This window comes from Galeopterus variegatus, unplaced genomic scaffold (assembly GCF_000696425.1).
Source record: "Galeopterus variegatus unplaced genomic scaffold, G_variegatus-3.0.2 Scaffold798, whole genome shotgun sequence".
NCBI classification, from domain to species: domain Eukaryota; kingdom Metazoa; phylum Chordata; class Mammalia; order Dermoptera; family Cynocephalidae; genus Galeopterus; species Galeopterus variegatus.
In genome coordinates, this window is record NW_007726909.1 from 492348 (window position 1) to 509752 (window position 17405).

General features: G+C 42.5%; 1 protein-coding gene across 1 annotated transcript; it reads right to left on the reverse strand.

The window, feature by feature from the left end:
* Positions 1–8448: 8448 nt before the first annotated feature.
* On the reverse strand, positions 8449–17055 carry PRSS23 (protease, serine, 23). Its single transcript, XM_008572523.1, has 2 exons — positions 16958–17055; positions 8449–9987 (listed from the first exon to the last, which is right to left on the reverse strand). The coding sequence occupies exon 2, from the start codon at positions 9984–9986 to the stop codon at positions 8823–8825; it is 1164 nt and encodes a 387-aa protein (XP_008570745.1). The 5' UTR covers position 9987; positions 16958–17055; the 3' UTR covers positions 8449–8822.
* Positions 17056–17405: the final 350 nt, after the last annotated feature.

The window sequence follows — 17405 nt, forward strand, 5'->3', positions numbered from 1 at the left end:
TAAAAATGTCTGGCACATAGGAGGTAGTCAGTAGATGCTTATTAGTTCCACGAATAAATAATCTGATCCTAGCCTCCACCCAGTGTAAATTCATTACAGGAACAAATTCATGAAGAAACTGCAGGATTCTTGGATGGGTTTTCACTGGCTATAAAAAGTCAACTAGCCCACTGGCAAACAGGAGACTTGAATAGTGAGACCCTCTAGAAAAGAAACTGTAGTTGGAGTTCAAGCCTCTTTGTCTCACCTCTAGAATATGGTGACAATCAGTGAGCCAGAAATATAGGGCATTTCAATAAAAGTATAGAGTTCTGTCTCAAAAATGTCAGCCAGCCACTTGGAAAGTCCTATTTGCATTCACAGATTTCTTGTTTTTTTTTTTTTTTCTTTTCAATTGTAACAATCTAAAGAGCCTAAAAATAGCCAAATCATTAACTTGACTCTTTGGAAAGATTGATAACATTTCAAAAGAAAAGGTTTTTTTAAATGGCATCTAAAATAAATACTGTATAGAGGGGGTTACAGAGCTCCAGATTAAAAATTAAAACAAAACAAAAACATGGTCCAAGACACATGATAAATGAAACAGAAAACATCTAGGGGAACAGAAGCTCACAGTTAGAAGGTAATTTAAAAAAAAAATCAAATCAAAGGCTCTTTTTCACCCCAAAGAACTACATTTTCAAGCAAATATGTGCCATTTGAAAAAATACGGACTTAAAAGAAATCTGATCACAAATGTTATGTCCAGATTTATAAACTCAAGTGTGATCATTATGTTTTATTCTTTCACACAAGTGGTCTTATAAGTAAGTGGATTTTCAAGTCAAATTCCTTTTTATTTATTTAATTTTTTTTTGGCAGCTGGCTGGTACAGGCATCCAAACCCTTGACCTTGGTGTTATAACACCACACTCTACTCAACTGAGCTAACTGGCCAGCCCCCCAAATTCATTTTTTTCCAGATGAGTCTTTATAGCATTTTACCATTTTTGAGACCTCACATGAACGGGATGAAGAGAATGTGGGATACTAAATAGGTTTAAGAACCTAATGAGATATAAAGATGATGATTTACAAAAATGTGATGCAGGAATTGAATGAATTCTTCCTGATATTACGTTATAGGTGGCCAACAAGCACATCCTTCCTATTAGGATAGAAAACAAAATGGTGGCATATCTATGGGATCTTCTTACTCTGTGTTTGGCTGGTCTGGCAATTATCCTGGAGGAGTAAAACATGTCACCTTAAATGGACAGTGTCCTTATGTCCCAGAATGACTTATCCACAGAGGCTATTAGTCATGCTTGGTTTATATTGGTTTACCAAACTTGGGAATGTCCATCAGCAAACTGGATGTAGAGGAAGTATTAATAAATCCAAGAAAGGAAATGCACTAATCAGGCAGAACAGTAACTCAAAGATTTATTAAGATTTATTGAGTATGGAGAATACTCAACTAGTTCAATTCACAAAGCAGCAATTTACAAAGTGAAATTCCATTTCACTGATGTCAAGATACTTTTGTGGAGGGGGTATTTCCTGAGCCTCATTACCCTGGGATGTAGAGCAAAAGTCATGACTACAGTGACCTCAAAAAGAGAAGACACACAAACACCTTGGTGATGTGTCTCCATCATCTCTTCAGCCCCAGGATGAGCACAGTGACTGGCATCAACATGGGCTTGAAGACATTTGCTGAATGAATAACTGAATCATTGAAGAGATGGGGGAAGCTGGGGCAACGACAGAGGCTTGAAAACACAGATGTATGCAGTATAACTTGGCAGGAGGCCAGATTGAGTGACTGTGGGGAGCAATGGAGGATCAACCTGACCACTGTATAGGATGGGTCATGGATTCAAGGCTAAGAAAACTGTCCTCTTGTGACCAGAGTCTAGTCAACGGGAAGTACAGGGGAGGGTCCTAATTAGGTCTTTGCTTCAGAACATGTCTTGGGCAGGTGACGACAAGCTGTGAGGCTCAGAATTCAGTTCAGAGCTTGCTGTCCTAGTTTAAAGGAGAGAGGATAAGGCAGAATCAGGGCAGTGGCACAGGCACTGGAGAGAAGGAGATGCAGAGCACAGGACTCTAAGTGACTTGTTGCCAGAGTACATGTGAGATGTGGGAGGGGAAGGAGGCCACAGGCTAAGTCATGACAGACACCATTCATTCCCTCACCAGCTGTTTCCTGTGCTAGTCCAGGGGGCAGACAGTAGAAGACAGGGAAAAACAGAATTCAGCCCCTGCTCTTAAAGGCTCGCAGTCTATAAGGAGAGACAGGCCCATAAATAACAGCAGCAGTGTAAGACATGCTAGAAGAGAATACAGTGCATACAAGATATCACAACAGTTTTATTCTGGAATATGTTTGGAGCCAAGGAATATCCCAGCTCAAGTAATCCCAAGTCATGGTATTACAGGTTATATAAATCCACTGGAATCATTCAGTCATTCATTTGAAAAGCATTATTTATTGAGAACCTAGATGCTGGTCACTGTTCCAAGTGTGGAAATATGATAAACAAAAACCCTGCCTTCATGAAATTACATTCCGGTGGCAGAGAAGAACAAATGAGATACATTATAGGATACAGAGTATGTGAGACGGTGACAAGTGCTAAGCAGGAAAGGGAAAGAACTGGCGAGCAGGGCTGCAGAGGGCCGTACTGTCAGAGAAGGTGGCCAGGGAAGGCCTTCCTGAGGAGACAGCTCATGTGATGGCAGGACCAAACTGCTGTTCCCATGGCTGCTGCTCTGATACTAGCCGCTTGCTCTGTTTATTTCACTTTTCCTCCTTCTCTCTAGTGTGAACACTTCAGTCTTGCTTCATTGGATTGGAACTTGACGCTTCTCAAAACTGTCCTTGCTCTTTATGGAAGAGAGTGCCTTAGTCCTTTTAATAGTCTGAAGAGAAGCAGCAGTGATAAATCAAGACTAAGAGAGCACTTGGTGTTTTTACACACTTGATATACACACACGAATACCATGCTGAAGAGTCATCCTGCATGTTCTGCCTCTTGGGAGACATCAGGCCGGGCAGGAGGGGATGGCAGTGGCTGCCCTGAGTCCACGTTTTCACGTGGTTTGGCCCTGGGTTCCTGCACTTCCTTCAGGCAGAGCAGTCCCAAGTCTCCAGAGCAGGATTCGGTTAATCGATCATTCACTCACAGGCATTCACTGAGCAGCCCTGGTGGGCAGGGCCCTGCGCTTGTGTGGTCGGGGGGCACAAAGATGCACAAGGCCTTGCCCACTGTAGCCAAAGGGACATTTCTAAACACAACCTGACATTGTCCCACCCTCCATCCTCTCTTCCCTCCACTTGGCTTCATACTTTTCTGTCTTGGGCTCTGAGGACACATTCCTGGTTTTCCTCTCCCCTCCTGGCTGCTTCCTCCTTCCCCTCTTCCTCTATGAACCCAGCCTCTAAATGTTGGTGGACTGGGACTCTGTCTTCAGCCCTCTTCTCTTTCCAGCCTCGTTCTCTCCCCAGGTGATTTTACCTCATTCTGTGGCTTTAAATACCACCTACGTGCTGATTCGAGATCTTTTTACTGAGCTTCACAACTGAAGATCCTACTGCTTGTTTGACATTACAAACACTTGGGTGTCTATTAAACGTTCGAAACCAAACATGACCAACACGAGAATTCTTGATTTTTATTTCCCCATCCAAAACCTAATCCTCTTTCTCATCAGGTGCAAATGGCACCCGAAATCTCCCTGCATGCTCACGGCCCAAACCTGGAGTCATTCTTGACTCCTTTTTTTTCAACCACAACCTATTCATGTTGGCTCTACTTTCAAATAGTGTATACTCTATTCTAAATATAACTACAATTCAATATTCTCTACTTCCTTAGTCAAAGTTCTTACCTGGCTTACTGTTTTTCTCATTTCTACCCACTAAAAGCCATTCTTCATTTAGCATCCAAAGAGATGCTGTGAAGTGTGGATCAGTTTCCAAGCTGCATTACGACTTTTGCCTTCATAGAACCCTTCCTCCATTAAAAAAAAATTAATAAATTAAGAATTCTGTATTATGACTGCATTGATATAAATACGAAAGAGATGCTGTGAAGTGTGGATCAGTTTCCAAGCTGCATTACGACTTTTGCCTTCATAGACCCCTTCCTCCATTAAAAAAAAATTAATAAATTAAGAATTCTGTATTATGACTGCATTGATATAAATACAAATATATTAATATTATATATTGAAACATTTTATTAGACTTAAAAGTTCACTTTTCTTCCCCTGATTTTAAAAGAAATTCAAACGTTTTTGTGAATTCCTAAAATTATTGTGGGATCTAAGCACTGTGCCTCCTGTACCTCCCGGATAAGTTGGTCCTGATTAGACCCCACCAGGTCCCCTACTTAAAGTCCTTCAACTGTGTTTCCCAGCAGGTAGAATGAATTCCAGAGCCCTTGCCAGGATCCTTCATTCCTAGATGAGCTGGCCACAATCTCTCTTTCTGAACCCCTCTCCTGATACTATCGCCCTTGTTCACTCTGCTGTGGCCACACAGTCTGCTGTCTGTTGAGCAGACCAAAGCTGATCCTGCCAGGGGCCTTTGCACTTCAGTTTGCTGAGCCTGAAACATTTGCCCTACCTCTACCCCCTGGTTTTCAATGGACCACTCAAAGTTCGGTGTAGCAAGCCTATGAGTTTCTCGTGGGTCATGCGGGTTTGGAAGAGGATGACTGGGTTTGAGACATCTGGCTAGTTCTCCACTCAAAAGGGCTGTCTGCTAGGTCAGGGTGCCTCAATGGCAGGAGGCAGAGGGTTACATCACCAGAGATAAGAGCTAAGGAGGGTGGAAGAGCTGGTCTTAAATAAGAAGCAGTAACCACTGAGGACAGTACATAATCACAGTGAGCCAGGTAAAGATGTTTACCCTTCCCCTTGCCCTCTGCTCCATCCCAGCCCACTGGAAGAGCTGGAGCCCAGAAGAGGGGAGATCTCTGAATCAGATAGGAGGGTTAAGTTAAACACACTGAGAGTTACTCACCAAAAGGAAGCAGGCAACTATGGAATCAGTCTGCCCAACTCTAAGGCCATGATCTTTCCACACCAGTCTGTTGTCCCAGCTCTCAGCCTTGTTTACTTTTGTCCTGGAAACTGGTTCATTTCCTCCTCTGGGGAAACACCAGACTAAAAAGAGATGTGTTGTTCATCTTCTAGAAACGGCCCCATGTTTACCACCTATGTACTCTAGACCCCATCCCACCAAAAGCAGTTTTACATGCCCTTCCCCTATCGGAGGCCCTCAGAATGCTGATCCAGGCAAAGAAGGCATGGTGCAGGAACCCCAGTGAAAGCCTGGAGATGAAAGATGCAGGAAGCTGTGTTCCTAGGTTAGCGAGGATGGCTGTCCATCGGCATTCAATGCAGTGCTTTGGAGGGTTTAACCATTAGGGTGGCCAAGCATGTTTGTTTGCCCAGGATATACTTGGCTTGTGCCAGACATCCCAGCCTCATTATTAATAGCATTCTCTTTCAGTTAGTCTCAAAAGAATTCCATTCTGGATGATAAATTAAATGGCTACCCTATCAAACATTCATAGAACTGAATGGACAGAGGAAATTTCAAGGCATCTTTGAGCTCATTCATGGCAAGAAAGAAGAAAAGGGACAGCAGAACCCAGCAGAGCAAGAAGGAAATCCAGGCCAGCTCAGGGACTGTTCATCAGACTCCCTGCCGGAGGCTCTCACCAGCCCCTGGTGAGGAAGTGCTGAGGACCGCCATCAGAATGCCTCCAGACACTCTGGATGGCTGTCATTTACCCTTCCTTTAGCAGACAGTAGACTAGACAGCCATCATTCCAGGGCAGGTTTGGTCATCCTCGACAGGTTCCGCACTAGAGACCACCTGTTAAAGAGGTGTCATGAGATGTGTGTGTGAGAGGGACTTCCATTCCCTCTGAGCAGGTAGACGGAGCTACACAAAGAACAGGGAATTAGGAGCAGGATCTGGGTATTCCTTTCTGGTTCAAAAAAAGTAGAGAAAGAATATACATACAACTCTCCCATTTAGTGGCTCATATTTCTTTACCTCTTTAGCATTATGTTCCCACTTATTTTTTTTTAACTGGCTCCTTTCTAAAATTCAAAATTCTGAATAAAAAATATATCCCGCATCTTGCCACAACCTTCTGATTCTCAACGACAAATGATTTTCAAGTTTCCCATTTTACACTGTGAGCATTTCCAAATCCTGGTTACAGGGTTGCCCCCTCCAAAGGCACTGATGCTTGACACACTTGGGGTTCATCATACTTCCTGCATCATCACCCTGACCTACAGGTTGTTACAGCAACCCCTGAAGTGTATTCACTAGAACACTAGATTGCTCATAGGCATTATATGAGAAAACAAGGATTCTGTGATCAAAGATGTTTATTGAAATACAGACTTTAAAACGTTAACATGTCTCTTTCCTACAAGACCTCTCAGAGCTTTTAATGTGCAAACAGGCCTGCCTGTGAACCCCTGATAAAGACAGGGAGTATTGAGAGGCATCTCCTTCCTCCTTGATGACAGTACCTTTTCTATTTTTGGTAGAAAATCTGGAGGGATGAATGTTTAAGGAACACACCTTGGGAAATGTTCTACTAGCCTCACTAGGAACATATGCTTATAATGTATATAACTAATACAGATAAAACACTAATTATATTAATAATATCATGAATCCTTTTTTTCTTTCTGCTACCATGATAGCTTAATATCTTGCTTTCTTTTATTACCACTGGAAAGATCGGCATGTTGAATTATTTTGTAATGTTTTACAGTTCTATGAATTATGCTATATATAGCATATGGATACTGGTCTTCAGTAAATTGCATCTACTTGTGAACTAAACATTGATATTATTCTGTCTTTATGCCATTGTCTAACTTTGTGAAAAATAAAATAGAAATCAAGGTGCTTCATAAAAGGAGCATCTATTTTTAAAAATTCAGTTCTGGTCTAGGTGTGTTCAGTGGACTTCTTTTGGCACCAAGCAAAAGCCAAAACAAAAAACTCAAATAGCAACTATAGAAATGGAGACCTCTCTTCTCCCTCATGCTAGATTCCTGTTAGGTGTCAAAGCAAATTGTACTGGAACTCAGAAGATTCCTGGCGGCCCTGTGGCCCTGTGCCTCCTTGCTATGCATAGTATTTCTCATGTGATTTGAAGAGAACACTGTGGTTGTAAATTTCTTGAGTGTCTTATCAGTATCTTCCTACTGAAAAGCTCAAAAAACACAAGCAGAAAGCCACTTGGAGAATGTATAAGCTGTGTTTGAATGTCCTCACAAACAGCCACAATGCAGGTTGAAATTACCTGGGGTGTAAGCACAGCAAACATCCACCTTGTAGGCCATTTGCTTTTTTCTCTACTGACACATTTAGAAAGACGTGCTTAGGCTGAGAACCATAAAATGAAAACACAGAATAACTCAAGTCATTACTTTATATGCTGTGATTATCACACTGATAAAACATTCAGAAAGGCATTTACTGCAGTGCATGATACTGATCCATTTTGCATTCTCCCAATTATCATTTTTACTACCATACCTGATAATTCATGCCTGTAGCTTAGAGCATTCCAGCAAAAAGGTGCCTTTGTAAAGCTAGTGAAAAAAAAGGCCAAACTTTTTAAAAAGCAACTTCCAAGTATTTTTACTCTAAAATAAGAAAAGTGAGAGAAAAGTTTGCAAATTGAACAAGTACACAGCTCCCTGCAAGCACAATGAAAACTATGCAGAAAAAATTTTGATTAGGCTCTATGACTGCGCCAGACTCCAAACAAGTGGTTTTTCTGTTGTGACATCTACCAAGCAATGCATCCATTGTTCTCTGGAATTTAATTCATTTTAAATTACTCCATCCAAAATGATAAAACATGAGATGTGCTACACTCCAGGGGTAAAATGCTATGATTGTCTTTAGTGTGACCACACTGTTAGCTCGAAAGCAATACAGTCTGTTCTAATTACACCTGATTATTGTCTTCTGAAAAACAGCTAGTTCTGGAAATATGAGTGAAATCTTGTCAAACTGAAGGATTGGGATGAACAATCTTGACTACAAAGTTGGCAGAGCTATACGCAAATAGTTCCCACAAGTAGAGCAACAGTCTTTGGAAACTATTTTCAAAAAGAGAAACTCTTTTCAAAATTAAAAGCAGCTTGGGATACTGGTTTACGATAAGATATAGTTTAATATACATATCAATAGAGTGAAAAGATTATTTTACTGTTTAAGGACTACTGTAAAAATGCCTCCAAATCCAAACCATTATAACTGCCTGTCTAAGAAGTATTGTGAAAGTTCCTAAGAATTCTATGTGGTTGGAACACTACCGCCTGGAAATATTAATGATCAAGCATGGGGGGTGGGGGGGAGGGAACCCAACGTGAATTTCAGAAGAAAATACACACACATAAGAATTCATATCTCCTATATGCCACATATTTAATATAAACCTTTGAAACAAGTTCAGATGAAATAAAAATCAAAGTTCTCAAAAAAGGTGAAAGATTAACTTAATCCCCCCCAATTCCCCAAACATCAATATGTTTTTTATTTCTATGCAAAAGTATGTCTTCAAACTGCTTAAATGATATGATAGGATATACAAACCAGTTTTCAAATAATAAAGCCAGTCATCTTGCAATTTTAAGAAATTAGGTAAAAGGTATCATTTGATACATTACACACATGCACACACACATACACCCACATGCACACCCATGACAAATTTTGACCTCTCCTAAAATAAGTATAGAAAGAGCATTAACTGCTGCCAGGAAGGGACACTGTGTCACCCTTCCCTGCAATCCAGGTAGTTTCCTTTAATCCAATAGCAAATCTGGGCATATTTGAGAGGGGTGATTCTGACAGCCACATTGAAATCCTGTGGAGAACCATTCATGTCCACCCACTGGTGCCCTGAAAAGATGCCAATAATTTTTCGCTCCCACTTCTGCTGCTGTCTCTTCCACATCCTCACGTAGACCCCTGACCCGCTGGCCCCAGGTTGGGCATCACACTGCTGGTAGAGCAGGTCGTAGGTCTCGTCTTTGACATCGCAGAAGCGGTACACCAAATTGCCTGGTCGGTCATTGTCATAACCAGAGAAGTGGATTCTGCCCCCTGGCAGCTGTTTGGCAGGAGGGCTCACCCCAATCTTCATGAACTTTCTCTTGTGAGGTTTTTTGAGTTCCAGCAGGGCATAGTCATAATCCATGCCAATGTCATTCGCATTGCCCTTGATCCAACCCTTGGGCACATGGGTGCGTTTCACCCGGATCCACTGAAATTTCATCTTCTCGGGCACGGCCGAGCTCGAGTCATTTGCCCCTCGACCGTCTTTAAATTTGGGCTTCAAAAAGCCCACTCGAAGTTTCTGAGTTCCTTTCACATAGGTTTTTCCATCATGTATACAGTGGGCAGCCGTGAGTACGTGTTTCTCTGCCACCAGGGTGCCAGTGCATCCTGTAGATAACTTTACTGATGTTGAGAAAGGGTAGTTGAGCAGGAAGTCCTTCCCAAAAATGCTGAACCTGCTGTCGTAGCCATAAATCTGCCGTTTCCTTCGAGACCTTCCCGATGACTCTGAGTCCCGGTGTTGGGCCCCACGTCCACCACCACCGAGGATATAAATGCCCACTTGCGTCTCTGTGCGGCTGCCATTGGCATAGAGCGTTTCATAAGACAGGTATTGCTTGACTTCTTCATAAGTGGGCAGTGGGGTTCCCTTATGACACTGGGGTCCACAGGAAGAGGTCACTTCCAGTTTGGCTTCAGCCCCAAAGTCTGGCTTGGCTAGGTTGAGGGTGGACTGGGGCAAGATGATGGGAAGTCGGTAAGCAGGCCAAGTGGGTTTCCACAGGGCACCATAGGGGCTCACCTGCCCGACAGAACAGAGCAGGAGGAGAAGGAGGAGCAGCAGGAGCCCGGGCATGCCCGCCATGCTGAGCACCATTCTGTAGAAACAAAGACAAGCAGGTCAGGAGCACAAGGGCTGAACGCTGCAGAGGGATGAAGCCAGCAGCATGCCTGTCATTGTTTCTAAGTCTGTGAACCCTCCTCAGGAATCAGGGTGTGGAGAGGAATCCTTAGATAATGGTCTCACTTACAAAGCAAGGTCCTGACCTTGGGGCCATTCCTGTGGCTGGGTGCCCAATCATTCCTTCCTATGTTTAAGACGCCCTACTGATGTCCCACTGCAGGGCAGCAGGCTTACAGCCATTAGTCCCCAGGTGAACTGCTCGACCAGCCCTGATTTCCATGTGATTCTGAGCCTTCTTTGCACTTGATTCTAAACCTTGTCCTCTCTGACCTTCCTGGTCCCCCTGCCTTTCTTTCTTTCTTCCCTCTCATTCTCATTATAACAGGTACTTGGAAATTTTCAGGGCAACTTGCTCACTTAGAGGGTAAATTTAAATTACACAGCTTACTGAGTGACCGAGGCATCAAGGAAGGACAGCTGCATGGTGTCACTTACTAGGACTCCTGTGGCTTCTACATGATGGAGGCATTCGGAAGAGGATAAGATACATACGTACATACATGCATACATGCATACATATATATATATATATGTTTTGTTTTGTTTTGTTTTGAATTTAGAACAACCTTTACTATCATATATTTAGTTTCAGAGATCTTGTTAGAGGCATCTAACAAAATATTCCTTCTTCCTTTGGATGATGTTGTACACTAACAGGATCCCTGTCAAGATCTAAAGCGCTGATACTGCACCAGGTATAACATTATGACAATTACTGTTGGTTACTTATTCAGGTGCTTATATCTGTGTTCTCAGCTGCTCTAAATGCCTTGAATTTGGGACGATGCTAGCACTCAATAAAGACATATTGAATGAGTGCTTATATTAATGGAAGATTGAATGAATGGTGTTGTTCAAAAAACACATTTGTTGAATGATGCATGCTGGCGGCTAATGACAGAGGTGTAGCAGATGACATGGTAGCTCAGAGAAAGGGAATGAAGTCAGTCATGGGGGGTAAGAACAGAGGAGGCATTCCAGGGGAAGTGATGCTTGAGAGGGGCACTGAAGTTGAAAAGAAGTTAGCCTAAGAGAGAAGGGGACGCTTCAAGAGAGGGAACAGCAATCTGGGTAAGGGCAGAGATGTGCAATGGTGTGAGTCATGTCAGGAATTATACTTTGCTCAGCAAGGTTGGAGCAGAGGAAGTGGTGGGGCCAGCAGGCAAGAGCTGGATTACGAAGGGCTATGTGTATGAGCAAATGAGTTTGGATTTTACCCTGAAAGGTATGTTTGAAGACCCAGATCAATCATCCCACAAGGAAAACAAGAACAAAGAAGATTGGAAGTGCTTTCTTAAATGCCTAAGCATCAGGTGGCTCTGACTTTAAATCTTCTGGTTCAAGAGAAGCTGACTCAGCAGGTAGGGCAATTCATTACGAACACCCCAAAACAAGGACAAGGAGGGGGTAGGTCTCAAGAGGCCACTGGAACACAGCAGGAGTCAGGAGGAAACTGTTTCATTATTCTTCTTTGAGGGTACAGACCTGCTGGCAAGTTTTGGGTGCATTTTGTTCTCTTTTACATAAAACTGGAAAATCCCATTGATCTGATCACTGACCAGCTGAGCATGCCAATCCACATTCTCAACATCTACACACTGTATTTCTAAAATATGTGTGTGCCCCACCCACCTCTGGGATCTTTTTGCTCGACTCTTTCTCTTGGATTCCACTCAGATTCCACTGTCAGGGAAAATAAGAATAGCAAAAGAAGGAAATGAGTTCTTAGAAATGCCAATTCCGGGCCAGCCCGGTGGCGCACTGCGCTAGTGCGCCGCTTGGGAAGCGCGGCGGCGCTCCTGCCGAGGGTTCGGATCCCACATACAGACCGGTTCCCGCTCACTGGCTGAGCGAGGCGCGGGGGCAGCACCGGGGGCAGCACCGGGGGTTGCGATCCCGTTGCCAGTCCTGGTCCGGTATGGGGGGGTCGCTGAGGGTTGCGATCCGTTGCCGGACACGGAAAAAAAAAAAAAAAAAAAAAAAAAAAAGAAATGCCAATTCCTTGGGACTTCCTGATTTCTTGGATCCCTTCTTCTTTCCATCTTTCCAAATAGGAGGGATCCCTACGCCCTTTTGTGGAAATACATTCAATCATTTCTTTAAATCCTTGAAATCATGGGGTGCGTGTATATGTGCACACACATGTTTGTACATGCTTGTTGGGGGTATTGTTGAGACTAAAGTTTCTAAGTGGACTAGGGAGGGGATGCTGATGCTAGCAGAGTCCTCCTTTCCAATAGGGAACTTGGCAATAGGATAAACATGGCGATGACAACCTTTCAGGAGATCTGTAGGGCATGGTTCTGTGTCTGATGGTTCCCATCTACTGGGTAAGGACTCAGCCCTTGGTCTTTTCTAGGGCTTGAACAGCCTTTTCTCTATGTAAATTGCTGTCTAGGTGACGAAATGCCCCACTTAGACCAGAATCCCTGCCAAGTGTGACATGTACTAGGAGGAATCATACCTCCTACATGGCTGTATCTTGGGCCCCAACATATCATCTCCTCCTTCCTTCAAGTAATGCGATGAATGGTGAGCAGCAGACATGTTAAGCCAAGTTTGACTTCAGCTTATCTTAAGAAAGAAAGGCAGAATCCAAAGGTCCAAGCTGCCAAGTGTTCCTGACTTTAAAATATGATTCGAGTGGGGGGAGAAAGTAGGAGATGAAATAGTATTATACTGTGTATTATCATAAGTTGAAGATAATATCTCCAGTGTGTATGAAGAACAAGCCAGTTAGTATATCCTCATAATATCATCTAGAACATGGATCCTAGAACTCCAATCTGAAATTTGTATGTTAATTTGATCCTGGGAATACCAAGTTTGAATTATCAACTGCACCAAAACTGTTCCAGTGGTATCTGTCTTCAACTTTATCCACTTATCCAAAAATTGAAATAGTCCATTGGCAAAGGTATCAGGGAAGAGAATAGCAGGAAAAAGCTGAAACTAGTGCAAACACACTTTGAAAAAGTCCATCTAGGAATCTTGTCTTAATGAATTAACGCCCTCACAGGCAAAATGAACTCTAATTTCAATTTTCCAAGTGCTTTGCCTGTATAGTAAACCCCTGTTTATTTAAAAGAATACTTTCAAAGGCCTTGAAGCATGCCTTATTTCACAAATGCCACCATGGCATATCTTTTTTTTCTTAATCTGCATTTCAAAAAGAAACAATGTTTTTAGAAACCAGTTCATGAGAATGACTGGGTAGGGAGAAATGGAAACAGTCTTTCTGGGGGTGTGTGAGTGCTGAGCAGCCAGGTAGGGTCTCTCACTAGCCACAGCCTCACTCCAGCCTCTCAATAGAGAGGATCAAATTTATTCTTTAGCAAAATGGCAGATGACTACATCCCAAGAACCTTTGGGATCACTTATAAATCACATAATGCTGTTCAAGAATGCTAAAGAGTCTACTGCATGATAGAATATTATTAATTCCAAGTTCTTAACAATTTAAATTCTGGTCATTTAGCCAGCAGTGAAGAAGTCAGCCATCTATGAGAAAAGGACTGCTAAACCAACAGGGCAGGATGAAGTTTTAACCTCTTAAAATAAACTTTTTGGATACTTCAAAAGCACTAATTCCTATTAGTCTGCAACGTTGCTTACAAGTTCCCTATATTATTACTTAAACTCTATTTATTAACTTGTATGATAAGACCTTGTTCTGACAACATTATATATCTTGCTTAAAGTTTCTATGTGACTCTGAAAGTTATAAAATTGCATTAAAAAAAAGACTTTAATACAGATTTAGAAACTAATGCAGGTCAAATTACTACAAATTGATTAGGTTTTTAAATACCTGATCAGAAATTGGGAAATAAAGCTGTGTGTTCTTAGGTCCTCAAATGGTTTTAAACTAACATCTATATTAAAGTTACGAGCTTCCTAAGTTTCACACTGTTTTACCAAATGTTTATTTAGGGTGGTTTAGAAATTGTTCTGAATAGCCACCTGAACCAGACGATCTCTTTAACTGGTCTTTTCAGGTCCAGGATTCTCTAATTTTATAATTTTCCAGGATCACTAAAATCTAGGTCAGGGACTATGTTATTTACAGTGTCTGCACTGTCATTTACAGCTCAGGAGAGTTTACTCATGGAATCATGGAGGGTGGAGGCACAGGGGAAAAGAAGAAGAAAAAAATTATCATGCTAAACTCTTACCTAACTAGGAGACAAGATTTCCCTGATTAGTCTGCAGAGGAAACAAAGGACTCCAGCAGAGGGCAGCTTTCAAGAACTGAGTGGAGGGATGGTTGGGTGTGAATGCTCTTGAGTACAGGTCCCAAGGAAAACTGTGAGAGGGAAAACAACCCTCCTGTCCATTAAGGGTCTTTCCTGAGGCATTCACACCCCACCCTAACTTGTCCCCATTAATAATACAACTGATGATAACTGTGATGCTTTAAAATTAGGTCGGTGGCTTTGCATTAATTTCTCAACTCATCTGATAATGGAATAATTACCCAGGAGACAAATTGTTTCCATTCTTATAAATTCTAGGTAAGCCTGTGCTATGCCCATTTAAGTGTGCTTAAACATAAACACTCTAGGATGTAAACAGATGTAATAAAAACATTCAAAATCCCACAGCTGAAAAGGTAACTAATGGGTTACATAACTATAAATTCTCTCCCACCTTTACAAATGAATCACCTATCCTGATAGAGCTGTCTGGAAAACTCACACCTCAATAAAGGAATGAAGACTTTCAAATCTTATCCTCATAATATCTAAATCTGGATGAAGAAAATTTAGGTCTATGTTTCATTTACAGGAGTAAGCCTTTGCAAGATGAAGATCCCTCATATACATAAATTATCTTTTAAGTTTCCAACTAAGTATTTTCATGCATCACTTCACCTAAACAGCAAAGCAGAATGGAAAATTAAGGTAAGCAAATATTTTTTCACCATGCTTAGTAATGCAGTATTCCTTTTCCAACTCTGGGTATCTGACTCACAAGAAGTTTACAGATTCCATGCTCCATCACTCAGTATGAGCCACCGTCCTGCTGTCCACTGTCTTAAAATACTTTATGAGGCTGCTGCCACTTCATAAGCCCACTAATAACCTTACAGTGGAGGGACTTAGCACATTATCAGATGTGCAAACAACAATAATCTCTTTGGAGACTGGGCACTGTGACTACTATCTCTTGTTTTGCACCATAGTTTTCAAAACTGCAACAACAAAGGTCTCCTCAAGAGGGCTAGTGTTTGAGAGAATAATTTAACTCCTATAGCAAAAAAGTGCTGGGAGGGAAAACCTAATCCTTAGGACATATATTCTCTATTGTACAATGTATGAATTCCTGTGGCCACTATAAACAGTAATGACAGGAAAAAACAGCAGAAAAACTTGTGAAGATATAAGTTTTGCACACCATGTGGAAGGATGACAAAGGGTCTTCCATGGAATCTGTGGCCAGGGATACTGAACAGTGAAATCATACTAATACCTAAAACAAATGCCTAAAAATGAACAAAGCTCTGTGAATACTCTGCAGTCAGGCTTGCTCTCATTTTCCTGAGTCACAGAACCTGTTAAAGCAAAACAGACCTAATCACATAATGGCTTAAGAATTTCAGTCTTGTACAGGAAACTGCAGGGCACTTACAAGCCCAGCAACCTTAAACACAATTTTGTGGTCAAATGAAGTTTAACTACTTCTCTATCAGATTTTAGGCAAAGTGAACTACCCCAGTGAGCCTGGGACAAACCTGGCAGCAGAACAAGAGCAGAGTGCATAAAACCATCAATGGTGCGACCATGAGAAATGAATTCCCTGGAGTCAGTGGGAGTTATGCATGAATAATGCCTGGTGGATTAAACCCTAAAGGATATATGTATGAGAAAAAGATATAGGGGAGAACCTGAGACTATTAAGCACTGCCGACTGGGGCCAACTATGTTCTCAGACACTCTAATGGGCACTTTGGCACTTATACTACAGACAGAAGAATGCACCCACATTCACCATCTACCTGAATAAGCTGTCACTGTTACAAAAATGAGATCCATATTAGTTACCTTGGAAAAATGTTCAGGTTTCCAGTTCAGGCACAGGAAAGCATGACAAGCTACTTCTTAACTTTATTTCAGTGGGAAAAATACAAGTGAAACAATTTATTCATATGTAGATGGTGTGCATATTACTACAAACATTTTCACAAGTAGATGTAGTGGCTTCTGTGGCATTTCTAAGTTCTTTCCCCCCACTCACCTCGGATCCGCTCCTAACAGACTTCCTGAGAGACAGTTAAAGTCTTTTTTAAACGCTCTCATGCACAAGTAGTCTCTTGAAACAACGTGCAATAAATATCCTGACATTAATTTGGCATACGAATTTTGGCCACAGCTGACTTCAACTATAAATACAACTCTTTCCCACATGGCGACATGAAGAGAAATCTGGCATTAGACTACCTGTTCCTAAGGAGCGCACAGGGACCCCTCAAGTTCCCTCTCAGGAGCTGAGAGAAGCAAGCCCTATTCCAACACTGATACCGAGCAACCCGGAGCTTTCCATCAGCCACGGGCTGTTTCTGAATTCTCATGGGTGTTGCCCAATGGGAATAAAACAAACAGGATTTTTATCAGCTGCTTTCTCATGAGATGCTGAAAAGCCAACCTAATTTGTATTCTGGAGGGGAGTGGTGGTGTTCCTTTATCTAAACAAGTCTTCTCCCTCTCCTTTCAAAAAAACTTTTAAATAAAAGTTAACTCCTGATGAACGCCCACAGGCTGAAGCAGAAATACATGTTTCCAACAACTGCTGATAGTTCAGACAGAGGTTTCTAGGTTTAACAGCCCACGGGGAAGCACACGGTCATCAAATAAGATTCCAGAGAAAAGATCCTATTCTCCTACCTGTATTTGCTGTACTTTTCTTGCTTGCTAAGGTGTGTTCACAGTCACGTGCCCAGGGTTAAAAATTAATACTCAGAACTTGATGGAATCACATATATGCAGAACTCAAGGAAAATAAGGTGCTGTGTGGAGGGCATGGGGGTGTTGCCATCGCCCCAGCAGCAGGACAGCTCGCCCAGGGTCGGCTCCTTCTTTCCTCCCCCCCAGCACCCCGAATCCAAAATAGCAGTTTCAAATCTTGTTTCCCCGTCGGCTTCATGGGTGACACTGCGTGAATCCAAACACCCTGCGGCCCCGGCGTCTCTCCAGGGCTCCTTCCGGCCCCGGGTCCCAGCCCTCGAGCCCCGAGGCGGCCCCGGGCGAGGTCTCCGGTGCCCCCGGTAGCCCGCAGTCACCTCGCCCCGCGCGCCCCCGGCCCTTTGTCCCGCTCGTCCCGGCGCCTCGCTCC

Coding starts and splice junctions, on each gene's coding strand:
- PRSS23 (XM_008572523.1), bottom strand. CDS start 9,986: ATGGTGCTCAGCATGGCGGGCATGCCCGGGCTCCTGCTGCTCCTCCTT.